The following is a 14,189-nucleotide window of genomic DNA, read 5'->3' on the forward strand; positions in this document are numbered from 1 at the left end:
TATTTCGGACAGTGTTTTGTCAAGCAGACACCAGTAAATTAATTTACTTCTGTTGTCTATAACAATTTATTCTCCCTCACAAGTATCTAATGCTGTGGTTCCGTACAAATTTTGGGCATTTGTGAGTTAAATTAGCCTTTCCAAACCTGTTGCTTTCATCCATATGAATTAGAATGATAATTCCCATAATGCCAAAGAATCCTTGAGAATGCCCATGCACTGGATAAGTCATGATCAAATACTATCAGCTGCCAATGACTGTTGTTGCGTCTCACTCCAGGCCTTGGTCGGACGTTTTTGGATACAATGGCACTATGGCAGGATTGAGCTGGTTCTTCCGAGTCCTGCAGCTATTCCCAAGGTGAATCAAATTTATTTTGAAAAATAAAATCTCAGCATTTGCATTCCCCAAATACTCATTGAATGGCATGAAGTTGAAAAAGATTGCATTATGAAAGTAGACAATTTGGTGACCACCTGCCAACATATTTAATGACTAGAGATTGCAGCTGATATCAACCCTAAACATTAGGGTATCATTCACACAGCACCATCTACCAAAAAAAACCCCCACCCTTGAAACAGATCTATTGATTATATTCATTCCTGCTGACCTCCAAACTCTGATGTTACACATGTTCTTGCTGCAGCTGACCTCCAAAAGTCATTTCATCATTGCTCTTCCCAATCCCTATAGCAAGGCTTTTCAGACTTGGCAACTTTATGATGCGTGGACTTCAATTCATTATGGCTAGAGAATTCTGGGAGCTGAAGTTCACACATCTTAAATATGCCAACTTTGCAGAACAATGACGTATAGCAGGGGTTTTCAAACTTGACAGCTTTAAGACTTGTGGACTTCATCTCCCAGAATTTCCTCCTCTGGTCATGTTAGCTCAGGAATTCTGGGGGTTGGAAGTCCACAAGTCTTAAACTTGCCAAGTTTGAAGACCCTTGACGTAGAGCAACAAAAAAAAGTCCACATACAAAAGGAAGGCAATAAATCCCTCTGCTCCACCTGTCTTTTAGTATACGTTATGTTCAATTGGTCTCTTAAATTGAAGGGGTAAGAAGGAGAATGTCTAATGAGATGAAGCAGCCTGGCTACTAAGCTGCCATTCTTGTATTAAAAATCCTAGCAAGTGTCCCCAAAATATGAAATCATGCTATCGTGTTTTTGAAACCAGATACATTCACAGTGTCTCCAACCAAGGTTGTGAAGTGCCACAGGAACTAAATTCTAAACATGGTCTTTTGGGTAAAGGACTTCTGTAACCAGTGTTTTCACATCACACATACCTCCGCACACACAAATGAATAGTATCCTCCATTCCCACTTTTGGAAAAAGAAAAGAAAAACACAAAGAACAAGCCAAACTTGCTCTTTGTTCTTCCCTGGTCTTTGTGTCTGCTTAAGAATAGGACCCATCAGATAGAAATATTATTGACGATCCTTGTACTCTTGCTAATAGATAAAGGATTGCTTAGTGTGGCTGAAACTCAGGGAGTTAGGAGAAGCAATGACGCAAGAGTTCCTTGATGGAGAAACAGATCAATCTCAAGGTCATTAGGAGCTGAGCCAAAATCGATCAAGCTCCAGAGCTGCTGCTTTTCAACTAGCAGCAAATTCTTACATGGAAGGGCTCTTCAATTACCTTTCTAGACGAATACTGTCAATATGTTCTGCTCTAAAAAAAAACAAAAAAACCAGAGGGTCGGAAAGGATCTAAGAGGCCATCAACTCCCAACCCTGTGCACCATGCAAGATTTACAACACCATGATGTACTTAGTTGCATCATCTTGATTAGTCATAACATGACATTTTCATAGTTTGCAGAATTCTCAAACGTTATTTTGCTATTGACCTTATCTGTTGGCTTGTTTTCTAAAAGTCATGGGAAGATGTGAGCGGGGGCTTTGCCTCATAATTGACAAAGCTGAGACCTGAAATGAGGTCAGCTCCAACCTTTCTGACATTTTGTAAGAGCTTAAAGACCTCGTCTTTGATTTTATAATATTTTGTATTTATATTATTATATACAGTTTTAGTTTTTAATATTGTAACCCACTCATATATCTTCTGTGACTGGATGGGTAGAAAAAGAGGGAGGGAGGGAAGAGAGAGAGAGAGAGAGAAAGGAAAAGAAAGAAAGTCAAGGCCTCTGGAAATGTACACCCCCCCCCCCCAAATATATACTTGACCACCCTCCTGGCCTTTGGAAAGGCTCAAATTAAGGCTGTCTTAGTTCTAGGTTGGAGACAACCAACCTAGGAGAAATTTCCTGATAGAACAATTAATCAGTGGAATGATTGGCTCCTGAAGTTATAGATGCTCCACCAGAGGAGATTTGGACAATCATTTGCCTGAAATGGTATGGGATTTCCTGATTGAGCAGGAGATCTCCAAGGTCCCTTCCAATTCTGTTACTCTGTTGTTCTGTTAAAAGAGGACTATAAATAAAAATTTGGGTTCTGATCACCTCCTAATTTTTGTTGTTATTTTTAACTATTCTCTTCTTGTTTATTGATTGTACACTGCTCAGGATCACAACTGGCATCAGGAGGCCATATAAATTTAATAAATAGTTTAAATTACTTGCAGCTTCCACTGTTAATACAGACTTATTTTACATTGATGAAATATAGACTTCATATTGTTCCCCCATGTTCTAGTTCGATGCATTTCAGTTATTTTAATTGAAACTGATGACAGTTTCATAAAATAAGCATAGGAGAAATAATCGTTTCCCATATTTCAATTTTAGTTTTGTAATGTTTTAAAATTAAAGTATAATCAATGCTTTTATGAGCTTCTATGGGCTATGAATGCTTCCTTAGAACTCATTCAATTTATGCACCGTAGCTTCTAGGTTTCAGGCATATTCAATTTACAAGTTTCCACATATCATTTTACAAAATGATTAAAAATTTCAATTTGTTTGCAATAAGGGAAATAGCATTTAAGTGAATCTATGGTTAAATGTTTAAAAATGTTAAAGGCAGTGATATTTTTATTTTCCTGAAAGCCACTAAAATCTTAGTGATATAAATCATTTGTCATTTCTTGAAGGAAACCCAAAGTCGTTATTATGCTATTAAAATGTCTTGCAAAAGTACAATGTGTTCCATTATTGGCAAAAAAAAGTTATTACTGCCATAAAATGCTGATTTGTAATTGCAGGCTAATTGTAAAAATGGGCAGGGTAATCAATAAAACAGCACACCATGTAACACTACTGAGATCATGATTTCTTTATCTTATTTTTTCCCCCTTTCCAACATGGAATTCTGTAAATTTGCACTCTAACTCTGAGAATTCCCAGCTTGCATTTTACTCACAAACTAATTGGAAACCAGAGCAGATTGCTCTCAGTTTCTCAACCTTAGCAACTTTAAGATGGGTGGACTTCAATTCCCAGAATTCCCCTGCCAACATGGATATCCAACTTTTACTGAGTTCAGGAATGGCATTTAATGCATTTAGCAAAGAAGAGATCGTCTATGTTGGGTCTGTTGTCAAATTTCTGATTCCATTAAGAGATTAATATCTGCTTTGTCACAAATCTGCTTCTTTGTGATGACCTTTTTCATTAGAGCTGTCTTGTACTAGCCCTTTGCCATGTAGAGTCTTCCAACTGCCTGTTGTGATTCGCTGGCAGCTGGTGCAGACGGCAGAGATATTAGACAGTGAGGATGAAAGGGAGGACAGTGAGGACAGTCAGGGTGTCTGTCGAGGACTTGGGCGAGGGTCCTGCATTTGATGCAGGGATGGGGCCAGGACTATCTGAGAGTGGGGTGCTGCCTTTGGAGCCTTTGGAGTCTTGCAGCAGCGAAGCAGAGGGCCCCAGGGAGCCTGTTCCCAGTGCGCATGTGCACAGGGCTGCTAGAAGGAGAGAGCAGCTGAAGCAGCATGGGCGACTCGGGAGTAAGGCTGGGAGGTGATTGCCCCTCCCATAAGGGATAAAAGCCAGCCCTCAGTGATATGCTCTTTGCAGGAAGCAACGGAATTCATTAGATTCTGATTCCTCATCGAAGCCCTGTGAACCCTGGTTTGTCTTTGCTGGAACTTCTGTTGGTTTATCTAATTAAGTGGACATCTGTTTCTTGGCAGCCTTTTACAACCCTGAAAGGCATGCTCTTATCTTAGACAATTGTGTTTAATGAGTTTTGACTGGGAATGCAAATAATTCCCAGCATCGCATTAAAAAAAGGTTTGCTTTTACATACAGCGTGTCTTAATTTGAACGAAGCCTGGGTCAGAACACTATCATGGTACCAAATTAATAATAATAATGCAGGAAGGCCTTATGCCATTTTAATTGTGGCCTGGCGTTATAATGCTGTTATAAGAGCAGAAATGACCCTAATATAATTATAATTTTTTTAAAAAAATCTATAAATTATTTGGAATGTAGTTTCGATAAACATTTAAATGTTTGGTTGCAATTCTTAGTCAAGTTTTCTAGTTTCACAGATGAAAAGATCTAAAAATATCAAAGTGAACTTTGCTAGATTTCTCACACTGGTTGGTTAAAAAAGTTCACTGAAAAGTATTATTTTGTTCCGCTTGCAGATGCAAAATGAAGTATCAGTCTAGCCTATGCTGAATCACTGCTTATTTAAGGATAACGGTTGGACTGAATTTCTTATGAGACATTCTATGTTCCATGTTTGTAAAAGGAAAGTCTGATATAACGGTGCCAAAATTAATAAGAGAAAAGTGCTAAGATTCATACCAGTGGGTAAAATAGTTTCCGTACTGTTTGCGTAGACTATACTGAATGAAATCCTGTCTGATTTGGCAGTGATCGGTAATCTTAGGTGAAACCATGAGGTTTGTGCAGAAGCTGTTCACGTTCTGTAGATCAGGGGTCCTCAACCACCGGGCCGCGGACCGGTCCCGGTCCATGGAGCACTCTGTACCGGCCGCAAAGAAAAAAATAAAAAAAATGGCGGCTTTCTTCGCCTTCGGTGAATGCTGCTGGATCGGGGATCAAGGACACAAATGAAAGAAGGGGAGGGAGGAAGCAACCGAAGCCTGTCCTGCTCTCTGGCTCAGCGGCTTCGGTTTCCTCCGCCTCGTTCCTCTCTCAGTCGCTCTCTCGCTGCTCCACCAGCTCAGGAAGAAACTGCTTCAAAGCAGCCGGGTGGTGGTGGCTTTTCCTGTCACCGCAGCTCCTCCAGCGCCCGTTCACCCCCACCCGCCCGCCAGCGCTCAATTCAGTGCCCGCTTTGCCTGTCTGGTTGTTTGGGAGCAGTTTCGCTGAGAATAATAACTATTCGCCTCTTTTTATCAGCCGAAGCTGCTCCGAAACGAAGAAGGCAGGCAGGCAGGCAGGCAGAACGGAGCACTGTGGATTGAACTGCGCGTGGGCAGGCGGGGTGGGGGTAAACGGGCGCCGGAGGAGCTGAGGCGACAGGAAAAGCCACCCCGGCTTCTTTGAAGCAGTTTCTTCCTGGGCTGGTGGAGCAGCGAGAGAGCGACTGAGAGAGGAACGAGGCAGACACCTGAGGGAGGGAGGGAGACACCTGAGGGATGGGGCTGAGGGAGGCAGGGCCGAGGCGCTCCTTGACTTGGTGGTTTGCTGGCAGACGTTTTATTACCCGACTAGGTAACAACATCAGATGTTACCTAGTCAGGTAATGAAACGTCTGCAAGCAAACCACCAAACTCGACTCTTCCCCCCCTCCTTGAAAAAGTGTTTGTGCTTGAAACTGGTCCCTGGTACAAAAAGGTTGGGGACCGCTGCTGTAGATGACAAAGAGGTCCTGTGGAACAGAAAAGAAGACAGAACAATCTAGCAATTCTACACTGTCCAAACATGTGCCACTGCTCATTTGGGAAAACAAAGTGAGGAAAGTTCAAACAGAACATCTTGTTCCATGTTCTGTTCTGATACAGAACGTCCTGGTCTGGTTTTCCCAATCTCGTTGTCTCCAGATATGGTGGGACTGTAATTCCCCAAAACTCCCAGCTAAACTTTGGCTATATTAATTGAGAAATCTGAGATTTGTAGCTCCCACATATTTTATCCAAATATTTTGATCTGGGACACAGATGTACCATTAAAAAGCCTCAAGGCCACAATACGCATCCAGCTCTTTCATAAACTAATGCTTGCATAACAACTTTTTCTTTATATTATAGGAATAATATAGAGCTAGGTTTTAGCAAAGAAACATTGTGGTAAGACTCATATTTTAATACAGAAAATTCTTAAAGTGAATATAAAAATTCAATCAGAGACTTTTGGATTTTATGGACAAAGAACTTGAAAAATAAAATCTGGAACCTTGTTATATATGTTGACAGTAACGAGAATGCTTCATGCACAAAAATGGAAAGGTATTTTAATTCCCACAATGGATGAATGGCTGGAAAAAGTGGCAGAACTAACAGAGATGACTAAATTAACTGCTCTAATAAAAAAAGAACATATCCAACTTAGTTTCTACTTGGAAACTGCTTCTGGATTTTGTGCTTGAGATGAAAAAGAAATGAAACTTTGACTTTGGGTTTTGCTGATAAGTTTGTTGTTGTAGAAATGGCTAATCCATATTAAGTATGTAAAAGTATGCAAAAGTCAAGGCAGCAATTTTGTTTTTGTTTTTTTATTATGCTAAAAAAGACTCGAAAGTCAATGCTTTTTTTTCTTTTTTCCTCTTTGCCCTACAATTCTTTCTCTCCCCCTTTTCCTCCCGTTTCCCCACTACTTTATTTTCATTTGAACTTTATATTTTGATAAGCTTAATAAAAATATTTTTAAAAATATAAAGCTAAATTTTGATTAGAAATTGCTGAATGGTTTCTCTTCTGTCAGTTTTCAGAAGCATTTCTCCACTGGTAGATCACACTTGGCTTTTATTGTTGTTGTTTTAAGGTGATAGTACAATCACAATAAGATTCTATTATAGAATTCTTACTCAGAAATAAAGTTGGGCGGGCTCTAGATGTGGTTTCAAATGTGACTTCCCCGGCATATTTAATAAATCTAAACCAACATAAAATGTTAATCTATCAGTGAAAAATAGAAACAAACACACACAAAAACATAAACAGTGTTGTGATTTTTGGCATTATTGATGGCAATAGATTTGAAGACATGCGGGGGGGATAAATTAGGGGTATGGAGTTACAGTGCTTAAAAATGCAGTTATTAAGGAGTTCTGTCTCTTTAAGAATGATTCAGCTAAACGGAGAAAAAAAGAACAGGTCAAAAAGGGATTCTGGACTCAGATGGAATTTCTGCAAGTCAAGGAGTTCCAATAACATTCAGAGTCCACTCCTATCTTAAGCAATACTGCAATTTCCCCCAGTCAGCTTGTTTGAGCAATTGGAAGAGGATAAGAACTGGATGTGGGTTCCAAAACCAACAAGATTTGAGGTACCTGGGGAGCAGAACACGAGAGTTGGGAAACCTCTGTTTGGTTTTCTCTTCATTGATAAAGCTCCTTAAGTCATCTAGAAGAGCCATATTTTCTCTTTGCACCCTTCAATACGGGAATAAAAATATTGACCTACCCTCCAGCATAGCTGTAAAAGTTAATGAGGACTGTACTTATAAAAATAATTATTTAAGTTTGTTTCACAGTCAGGGAGATGTTTAGACCGGATGTGACATTTTTACTCACTATTGGGTCCTTCTAAAGGACCTGGGACAGGCAAAGGTGGTTTGATGGTTTTAAAGATATTGTTGCAAGATTTTAGCTGTATCAAGTAAAGCTGCCTTTTGCAATTGGCTAGTGGCAATTTTGTCAATGCCGATGGTGTTCATATGGTGCTCCAGAGGTTTCGGGATTGCACGCAGAGTGCCTGTTACTATTGCTACCACCTTTGCTTTCTTTTGCCACAGTCATTTTATTTCTATTTACAGCTCTTTGTATTTTGTGATTTTCTCCCTTTTTTCATTTTTTAATCTTCTCTTCTATATGGATGTCTCCAGGTTCTGCAACATCCTCTATCCAGGCTTTTTTTGTCTTTGTTATCGACAGTTATTAAGTCGGGTGTTATTTTTTTTTTTACTAAGGACGAGGCCTTTGACAATATAATCCTGTGCAAAATTATATTGATGTCAATTCAACTATATCCACTGTGGTTTACCCTTCTGTAAGAAAAATAACAATCTTAATGTTCTATCCAAGTGTTTTAAAAGCTTGAAGTCAAAGTGGAAATACAATAAGGACAGAGGTCCCCAACTCCCTAACCATGGACTGGTACCAGTTCCATGGCCTGTGGGGAACCAGGCCACGCAAGTGTCAGGCGAGTGTGCAAAGCTTCATTTGCACATGCACAGGATTTAAATTGCGCATGTAAAACCATCATTGCCCCCCCTCCCATTTTCACCACTACCACCGGTCCATGGGGCCAGAAAGATTGGGGACCATGGCAATAAGGGTGAAAAACTTTCCTGTCCCCACTAGCTACTTTTGGCTTTAAAAAAGAGATACTGCTTTCCATCGCTACATATTTTGACCAATTTCTCCGACAGGAGAAACCTGATGGTGATGGCCACGGCTAACTTTTTGTATCGTTTCCATCCCACCTTCTTCATTCCTTTTTTTTTCAGTGTTGAAAACTCATCCAATTCCTGCAACCTGTTCACTGTCCTTATTTCTACCTAAATCCCCTCCCTCCCAGCTCCCGATGGTTGATATTGCAGGCATGGGGAACTCTAAACTATGCTAAGCTAATGGACCAAGTTGTGAGAGGAGCCTCTGTTCTGTGTAATGTTTTGTTCCTGCAAGGTGTCCTCTGTCTCTTTATTACTAGTTTCCTGAGGCAAATACTTCTGAAGACAGACATAAGAAACACGCGGGTGCATGTATACATATTAGCATTTAGGCGTATGTTTCTGTGAGGTTTGAATAATGTACTTTTCCTGAGGTGCTGTTTTGCAACACGTTCATACTGGAGCTTGCTCTTTTATTTGCTACTAAACCAACAATGTTTTTTTTTTTTTGGTTTATATACTCAGAACCTCCAAAGGTCAACCAATGTGGTGTACCAAGCCCATCATGTTAGCAGAAACAAGAGAGGACAAGTTTTGGGCACAAAAGGTGGATTTCGTGGCTGCACAGTATGGCTGACAGGTATTGTGCTCTCTCCTAGCTCAGGAAATTAATATCTGGGGAAGGCTCTTATTATTTCTATTGCATTAGAGAGAAAAAATAAGGCTGCCAAATGGACCTGCAGAAATCCAGATGACTGCTAGAGGATAGTGAAAGAATTTTCTGGATCTGTTGGCTGCCACCTAATGGTTTTGTCTAGATTTTGGCTGCTCAAAAGTAGAAGTTATAATAAGATACAAAGTTCATAAATGCATAACCTGGTAACTCTGTGGAATATATTGACAAATTAACATAAGGTGGATTGCGTGCGATTTATGTGATAAACATAAATTCTTTTCAGTTCTGAAAAGGATGTGCTTAACATCTTTTAAAATATGAAATGCTGTGACTTGTACTTGACCTTCCAGGAGGTATAAAATATTCTGAAAGCTTTAATAAGTCTAGTGTATGCATCATTTATTTATTTTGCCAAAATGTAAAGCTACAAAGAGATCTTAGAAAAGTATTTAATAAAACTGAAGGACCAAAGGAATGTATATGCTCCTTTGTTTTTGATTAATTAGGTAACCTGGCTGTAAAGAATAAAAAAAGATTAATACATTCTTCATAGTTTGAAATTTTATTTATATGGTATACTTGTGAATTTAGGAAAAGCAGGGGTGAATCACCACAGTTTTTAAATTTTTTTTTAACCTATGATTAACAGGTCTTTCTGGTGCTGGTAAGACAACCATTGGGTTTGCCCTTGAGGAATGCCTCGTGTCTCATGGCATCCCTTGCTACTCTCTTGATGGGGACAACATTCGTCATGGTCTCAACAAGAATCTAGGTTTCTCTGCTGATGACCGAGAAGAAAATATCCGCCGTATTGCTGAAGTTGCCAAACTATTTGCAGATGCTGGCTTAGTTTGCATTACTAGTTTCATTTCTCCTTTTTCAAAGGTAAATCTGTCTGGAAAATTATTCTGTCCTTTAAAAAAACGTTTTATTTGTTATGAGGCACACATCTTCTTGTAAAACTTTTTGTCTTTGGGAATTTAACATCCTTATGCATGCTTCTTTCTAATATCTTTAAATCCAGCTTTCACCAGTAGAAAACTATCCCGAGACACTGGATTTCACATGTTTCATTTAGCTTGACATTAGTCAATCAATCAAAATTTTACTTGTGGGAATTTGATACCATTTCAGTCTTTCTTTCTCTCTGGCTCAAGCCATATTTTTTTGAAAAAAAAAAAGGATCAGTAGAATTGGAATGTGTGTGTGAAACGAAGACTCTAGGCCAGGGGTGTCCAACCTTGGCAACTTTAAGACTTGTGGACTTCAACTCCCAGAATTCCTCAGCCAGCTTTGCTGGCTGAGGAATTCTGGGAGTTGAAGTCCACAAGTCTTAAAGTTGCCAAGGTTGGACACCTCTGCTCTAGGCCTTGTAACCCAACCTTTATCTATTTTGCCAATAAATATGGGTAAAACTCGGTATATGTGCGAGAGAGACAAAGTCAGAAACAGAAAAAAGAAAACACTCTGACCATCCTGTTTCGTATTTCTGTATTTGTGTAGATCTCTTCACATTTACGCAATAGATTTAAGAAGAGGAATAGTGAGTTACCTACATTACTGATCGTTATTTTGTTCCTTTTTTACAGGACCGTGAGAATGCACGGAAGATTCATGAGATAGCTGGGCTTCCTTTCTTTGAAGTTTTTGTGGACGCACCTCTCAATATCTGTGAAAGTAGGGACGTGAAAGGCCTGTACAAAAAAGCACGAGCTGGAGAAATCAAAGGTTTGGTCATCTCATCCTGGCTGCAATATGTACTATCTACATAATCTCCCTTCTTTTACACCCCTGCTCCTAAATGCAGTGTCCTAATGCATCAGAACTCTGTTAATTCTTGTATTGCTCATGTCATTCGACTTGAATGATAGGATTGGGTAATGACTGAGCAAGTTTGGGGTTCAGGTGAGAAGGGAGGCTCCAACAGGTAGCTATAAATCTATATTAGCTAGGGAAAAAAATATTGGGAAGTCCCTGACGAGATTTTGAAAGCAGTTGATACAGAAGACAGAAAAGCTATTTTTCCTATAGTTGTCCTGTTTAATCTTTGACTTGAGGTTTGAACATAACCTTATTGTCTTACCCCAATGAATATCCAACTCTTTTCTAGGATTCACTGGAATCGATTCAGAGTATGAGAAACCAGAAATGCCTGAACTTGTGCTGAAAACCAACATTTTTTCAGTGACTGAATGCATCCAGACTATTGTGGAGCTCCTGCAAGAGCAGGTATCGTGTGCTGGTTTGCAATAACAAACCCTAATCTACCCTCCCCCCCCAAAAAAAATACTATTTTCACTTTTTCCAGGTCTGTGCTTAACCAATCCATGTTTCACAAGGGAGGAATTTATTGCTTACGTTTTTCTTTCTCTCCTAGAACCTTGTTCCTTCCAGTGCAATTAAAGATGTGCTTGAGCTGTTTGTGCCTGAAAATAAAGTGGAACAAACTTGGGCTAAAGCTGGTACTTTGCCATCTATAAACATTACCAAGGTAAGAAATAAAGAACAGTGTGATTCTGATAGAGGAAAACCCTCCACTTAACTATCTAAACAGGGAAGGGGGACCTTGTCCTATGTGTTCTTAGATTTAAGCAAACTACTTTCCCATATTTGCCATCTTCAAAGTATTAAGGATGAGCAGAGTAAGGAAAATATCCTTTTGGGGGGGCTTTTCTAGTGGGAGGCAGATTTCTGCTTCAAATTTCAATTTTTAAAAAACCTTTTTTTCATTTTAAAAATCCAGATAAAAAGGGTGAAAGATGGAAGGAAAGGCTAAGGGCTGGTTTTTGGTTTAAAGGCAATGTTATATGAGCATACCAGGCATTTTTAGAAGAAAATTAATATACAAGGTTTCTTTCCCTTTGCACATCTTAAAAGTGAAAGGTATCTTTTGTGTGTGTGTGTGTGTGTGTGTGTAAGAGAAATATACATTGTATATTTAAGAGAATACTATTCTTTGGTCCTGCTGGCCTTCAAGGCACTATGGATCTCCTGTAAATAAAGTGCCAAGGTTTTGCAGAATTCTGTTATAATCTTTATCAGGCTCTTGAAAGCTGCCTCAAACAACAAAATGAATTCTTTTACCGTAAGCAAGATGCTCACTGTGTTACTGAGATTAAAAGGAGAAGAGTATTTATTTATTTATATTGTGCCTTTATTATTTTTATAAATTACTGGAGATAGCAAACATATACAAGGCTTCTTCCTCCTCTTTTCCTCACAACAACAGTCCTGTGAGGTAGATTGGGCTGAGAGAGAGTGACTGATCCAAGGTTACTCAGGTAGCCTTCATGACTAAGGCAGGATTAGAACTCAGAGTTTCCTGGTTTCTAAACCAGCCCCTAATAAGGATTTCGGCAACTGAATTAATAGTGTCCTGATACATTAGGACTGAGTCTTCAAATATTTTCCTGTGAATAAGGAATAACTTTCCGAAGTGGTAGGTACATTATATCCATGCTCGTTTTTGAAAGAAATACTTCTGATTTTATCTAAGTGATCCTAATTTGAGAGCATTCTGATAGCTAATGAGGAAATTATTTTCAAAGTGTTGTATTGAAATGCTGAAAACGGCACTCCTGTCAAGTAAGAGCAATAAACTAGTGCAACGCCTTGCCTTCAGAAGTTGTGGGTGCTCCATCACTGGAAAGTTTCAAAGAAGAGATTGGACAGCCATTTGTCCGCTACCTGAGCAAGGGGTTGGACTAGAGGACCTCCAAGGCCCTTTCCAATTCTGTTGTTCTGTTAACTCCTTATTTTCATGTGCATATGTCATATGCTGTGCTGTCTTTATTTTCCAGTTGGATCTACAGTGGGTTCAAGTCCTAAGTGAAGGTTGGGCCACTCCACTCAAAGGGTTTATGCGGGAGAAAGAATATTTGCAAGTTATCCATTTTGGCACTTTGCTTGATGGTATGATATACTAATTCATAAGCATTATCCTTAGGCATTCTTTTTGGAAAAATTATTTGAAAAGAACCAAATTCTCATTAAGAATATTCTTTGATTCGTGTGTAATGAAATTAGTACCTTTTTTTTTTCTTTTGAGGCCAGTAATTATAATAAACTAGAAAAAATATGCTGATCATAGACAGGTAAATTGCCAGATCAGATCAAGTCAAATCTTAGATCATGTGCACACCCAGGTCAATAAATCTTGGATTCACTCTGGTCCTAAAGGCCACAAAGTAATTTTATTGGCTGTAGGGCTATCTAGATTCAAATTGCTCCTTTTTCGTGAATCTCCTTGAATGATCTTAGACGGCTTAGTGAGCATAATCAACAGCTGTCAAAAACTAATAAAGCAATAAAAAGAGTTTTAAAGATGAACTGAAAACAGTTTAATAGATATGTGAAATATTTTACTGAACAAGCACATTGCTGAAGCTTTGTTTCCCTCTGTCATATTTCTCCTGTGTACCATAGGTGAAAATGAATGATAATGCAAAAACTGTATAAGGACCAGATACTTCTTATTTATACCACCTTTAATTTTGTGGAAAATGGCATCTACTTTAAGTAAGATCTTGACTACATCCTAGTTTGCTAGGATGTAGGTAAGATCCAGTTTTACTAAGCTGGGAAGATGCATAATGTTTCAACTTTACTTATCTTACAATGGTCCTTACGGAAATCAAATGGAAAATCCCAGAGTCTTCACTCAAATGTAGCTCCTTGCAGTCCATATTCTCAACTTCATCAGAGGACTGCTTCAATTGGTCACATGCATGATACAACATTGATACGTTGGCTGCTTACATCTACACATGGACCCATTTACCTGTGGATCCATCTTTGTAGATTGGTCCTCATCATGCAATCGTGAAAACCATGTTTAGACTTTAAGTGTCATCTTGATATTTTGGAAGCTCTTTGTGATTGAGAAAGAAAGCAATTAAAATATGATTGTTATTTATCTTTATATTTTGCCAGGAGTGGGTAAAATTAATATATTCAAGCTTGGTATGTATTCAGTTGTTTTTGCTATGCTATGAAAATAATTTGAAAAGATTGATTGACAGATTTGCTGAAATGAAATTTTGATGTAGAAGTCCAGAATCAT

At 38.8% G+C, this 14,189-nt stretch overlaps 1 protein-coding gene across 6 annotated transcripts in view; it reads left to right on the forward strand.

Moving 5' to 3' along the window:
* Nucleotides 1–14,189, forward strand: part of PAPSS2 (3'-phosphoadenosine 5'-phosphosulfate synthase 2) — a 47,444-nt gene that overhangs the window by 18,826 nt on the left and 14,429 nt on the right. For 3 of the 6 annotated variants that reach the window (XM_026686763.2, XM_026686762.2, XM_026686764.2), the window contains exons 2-8: nt 8,977–9,091; nt 9,777–10,012; nt 10,717–10,855; nt 11,238–11,356; nt 11,505–11,618; nt 12,928–13,039; nt 14,060–14,089. In XM_026686763.2, the coding sequence (XP_026542548.1) occupies nt 8,977–9,091; nt 9,777–10,012; nt 10,717–10,855; nt 11,238–11,356; nt 11,505–11,618; nt 12,928–13,039; nt 14,060–14,089 (865 nt within the window). The remainder of the gene's footprint in view (nt 1–8,976; nt 9,092–9,776; nt 10,013–10,716; nt 10,856–11,237; nt 11,357–11,504; nt 11,619–12,927; nt 13,040–14,059; nt 14,090–14,189) is intronic. The other 3 variants (XM_087964152.1, XM_026686765.2, XM_087964151.1) reach the window with 1 other exon arrangement.

This window comes from Notechis scutatus, chromosome 4, assembly GCF_049901735.1.
Source record: "Notechis scutatus isolate UNSWTSFEM ecotype Mainland chromosome 4, rNotScu1.2, whole genome shotgun sequence".
Classification (NCBI taxonomy): domain Eukaryota; kingdom Metazoa; phylum Chordata; class Lepidosauria; order Squamata; family Elapidae; genus Notechis; species Notechis scutatus.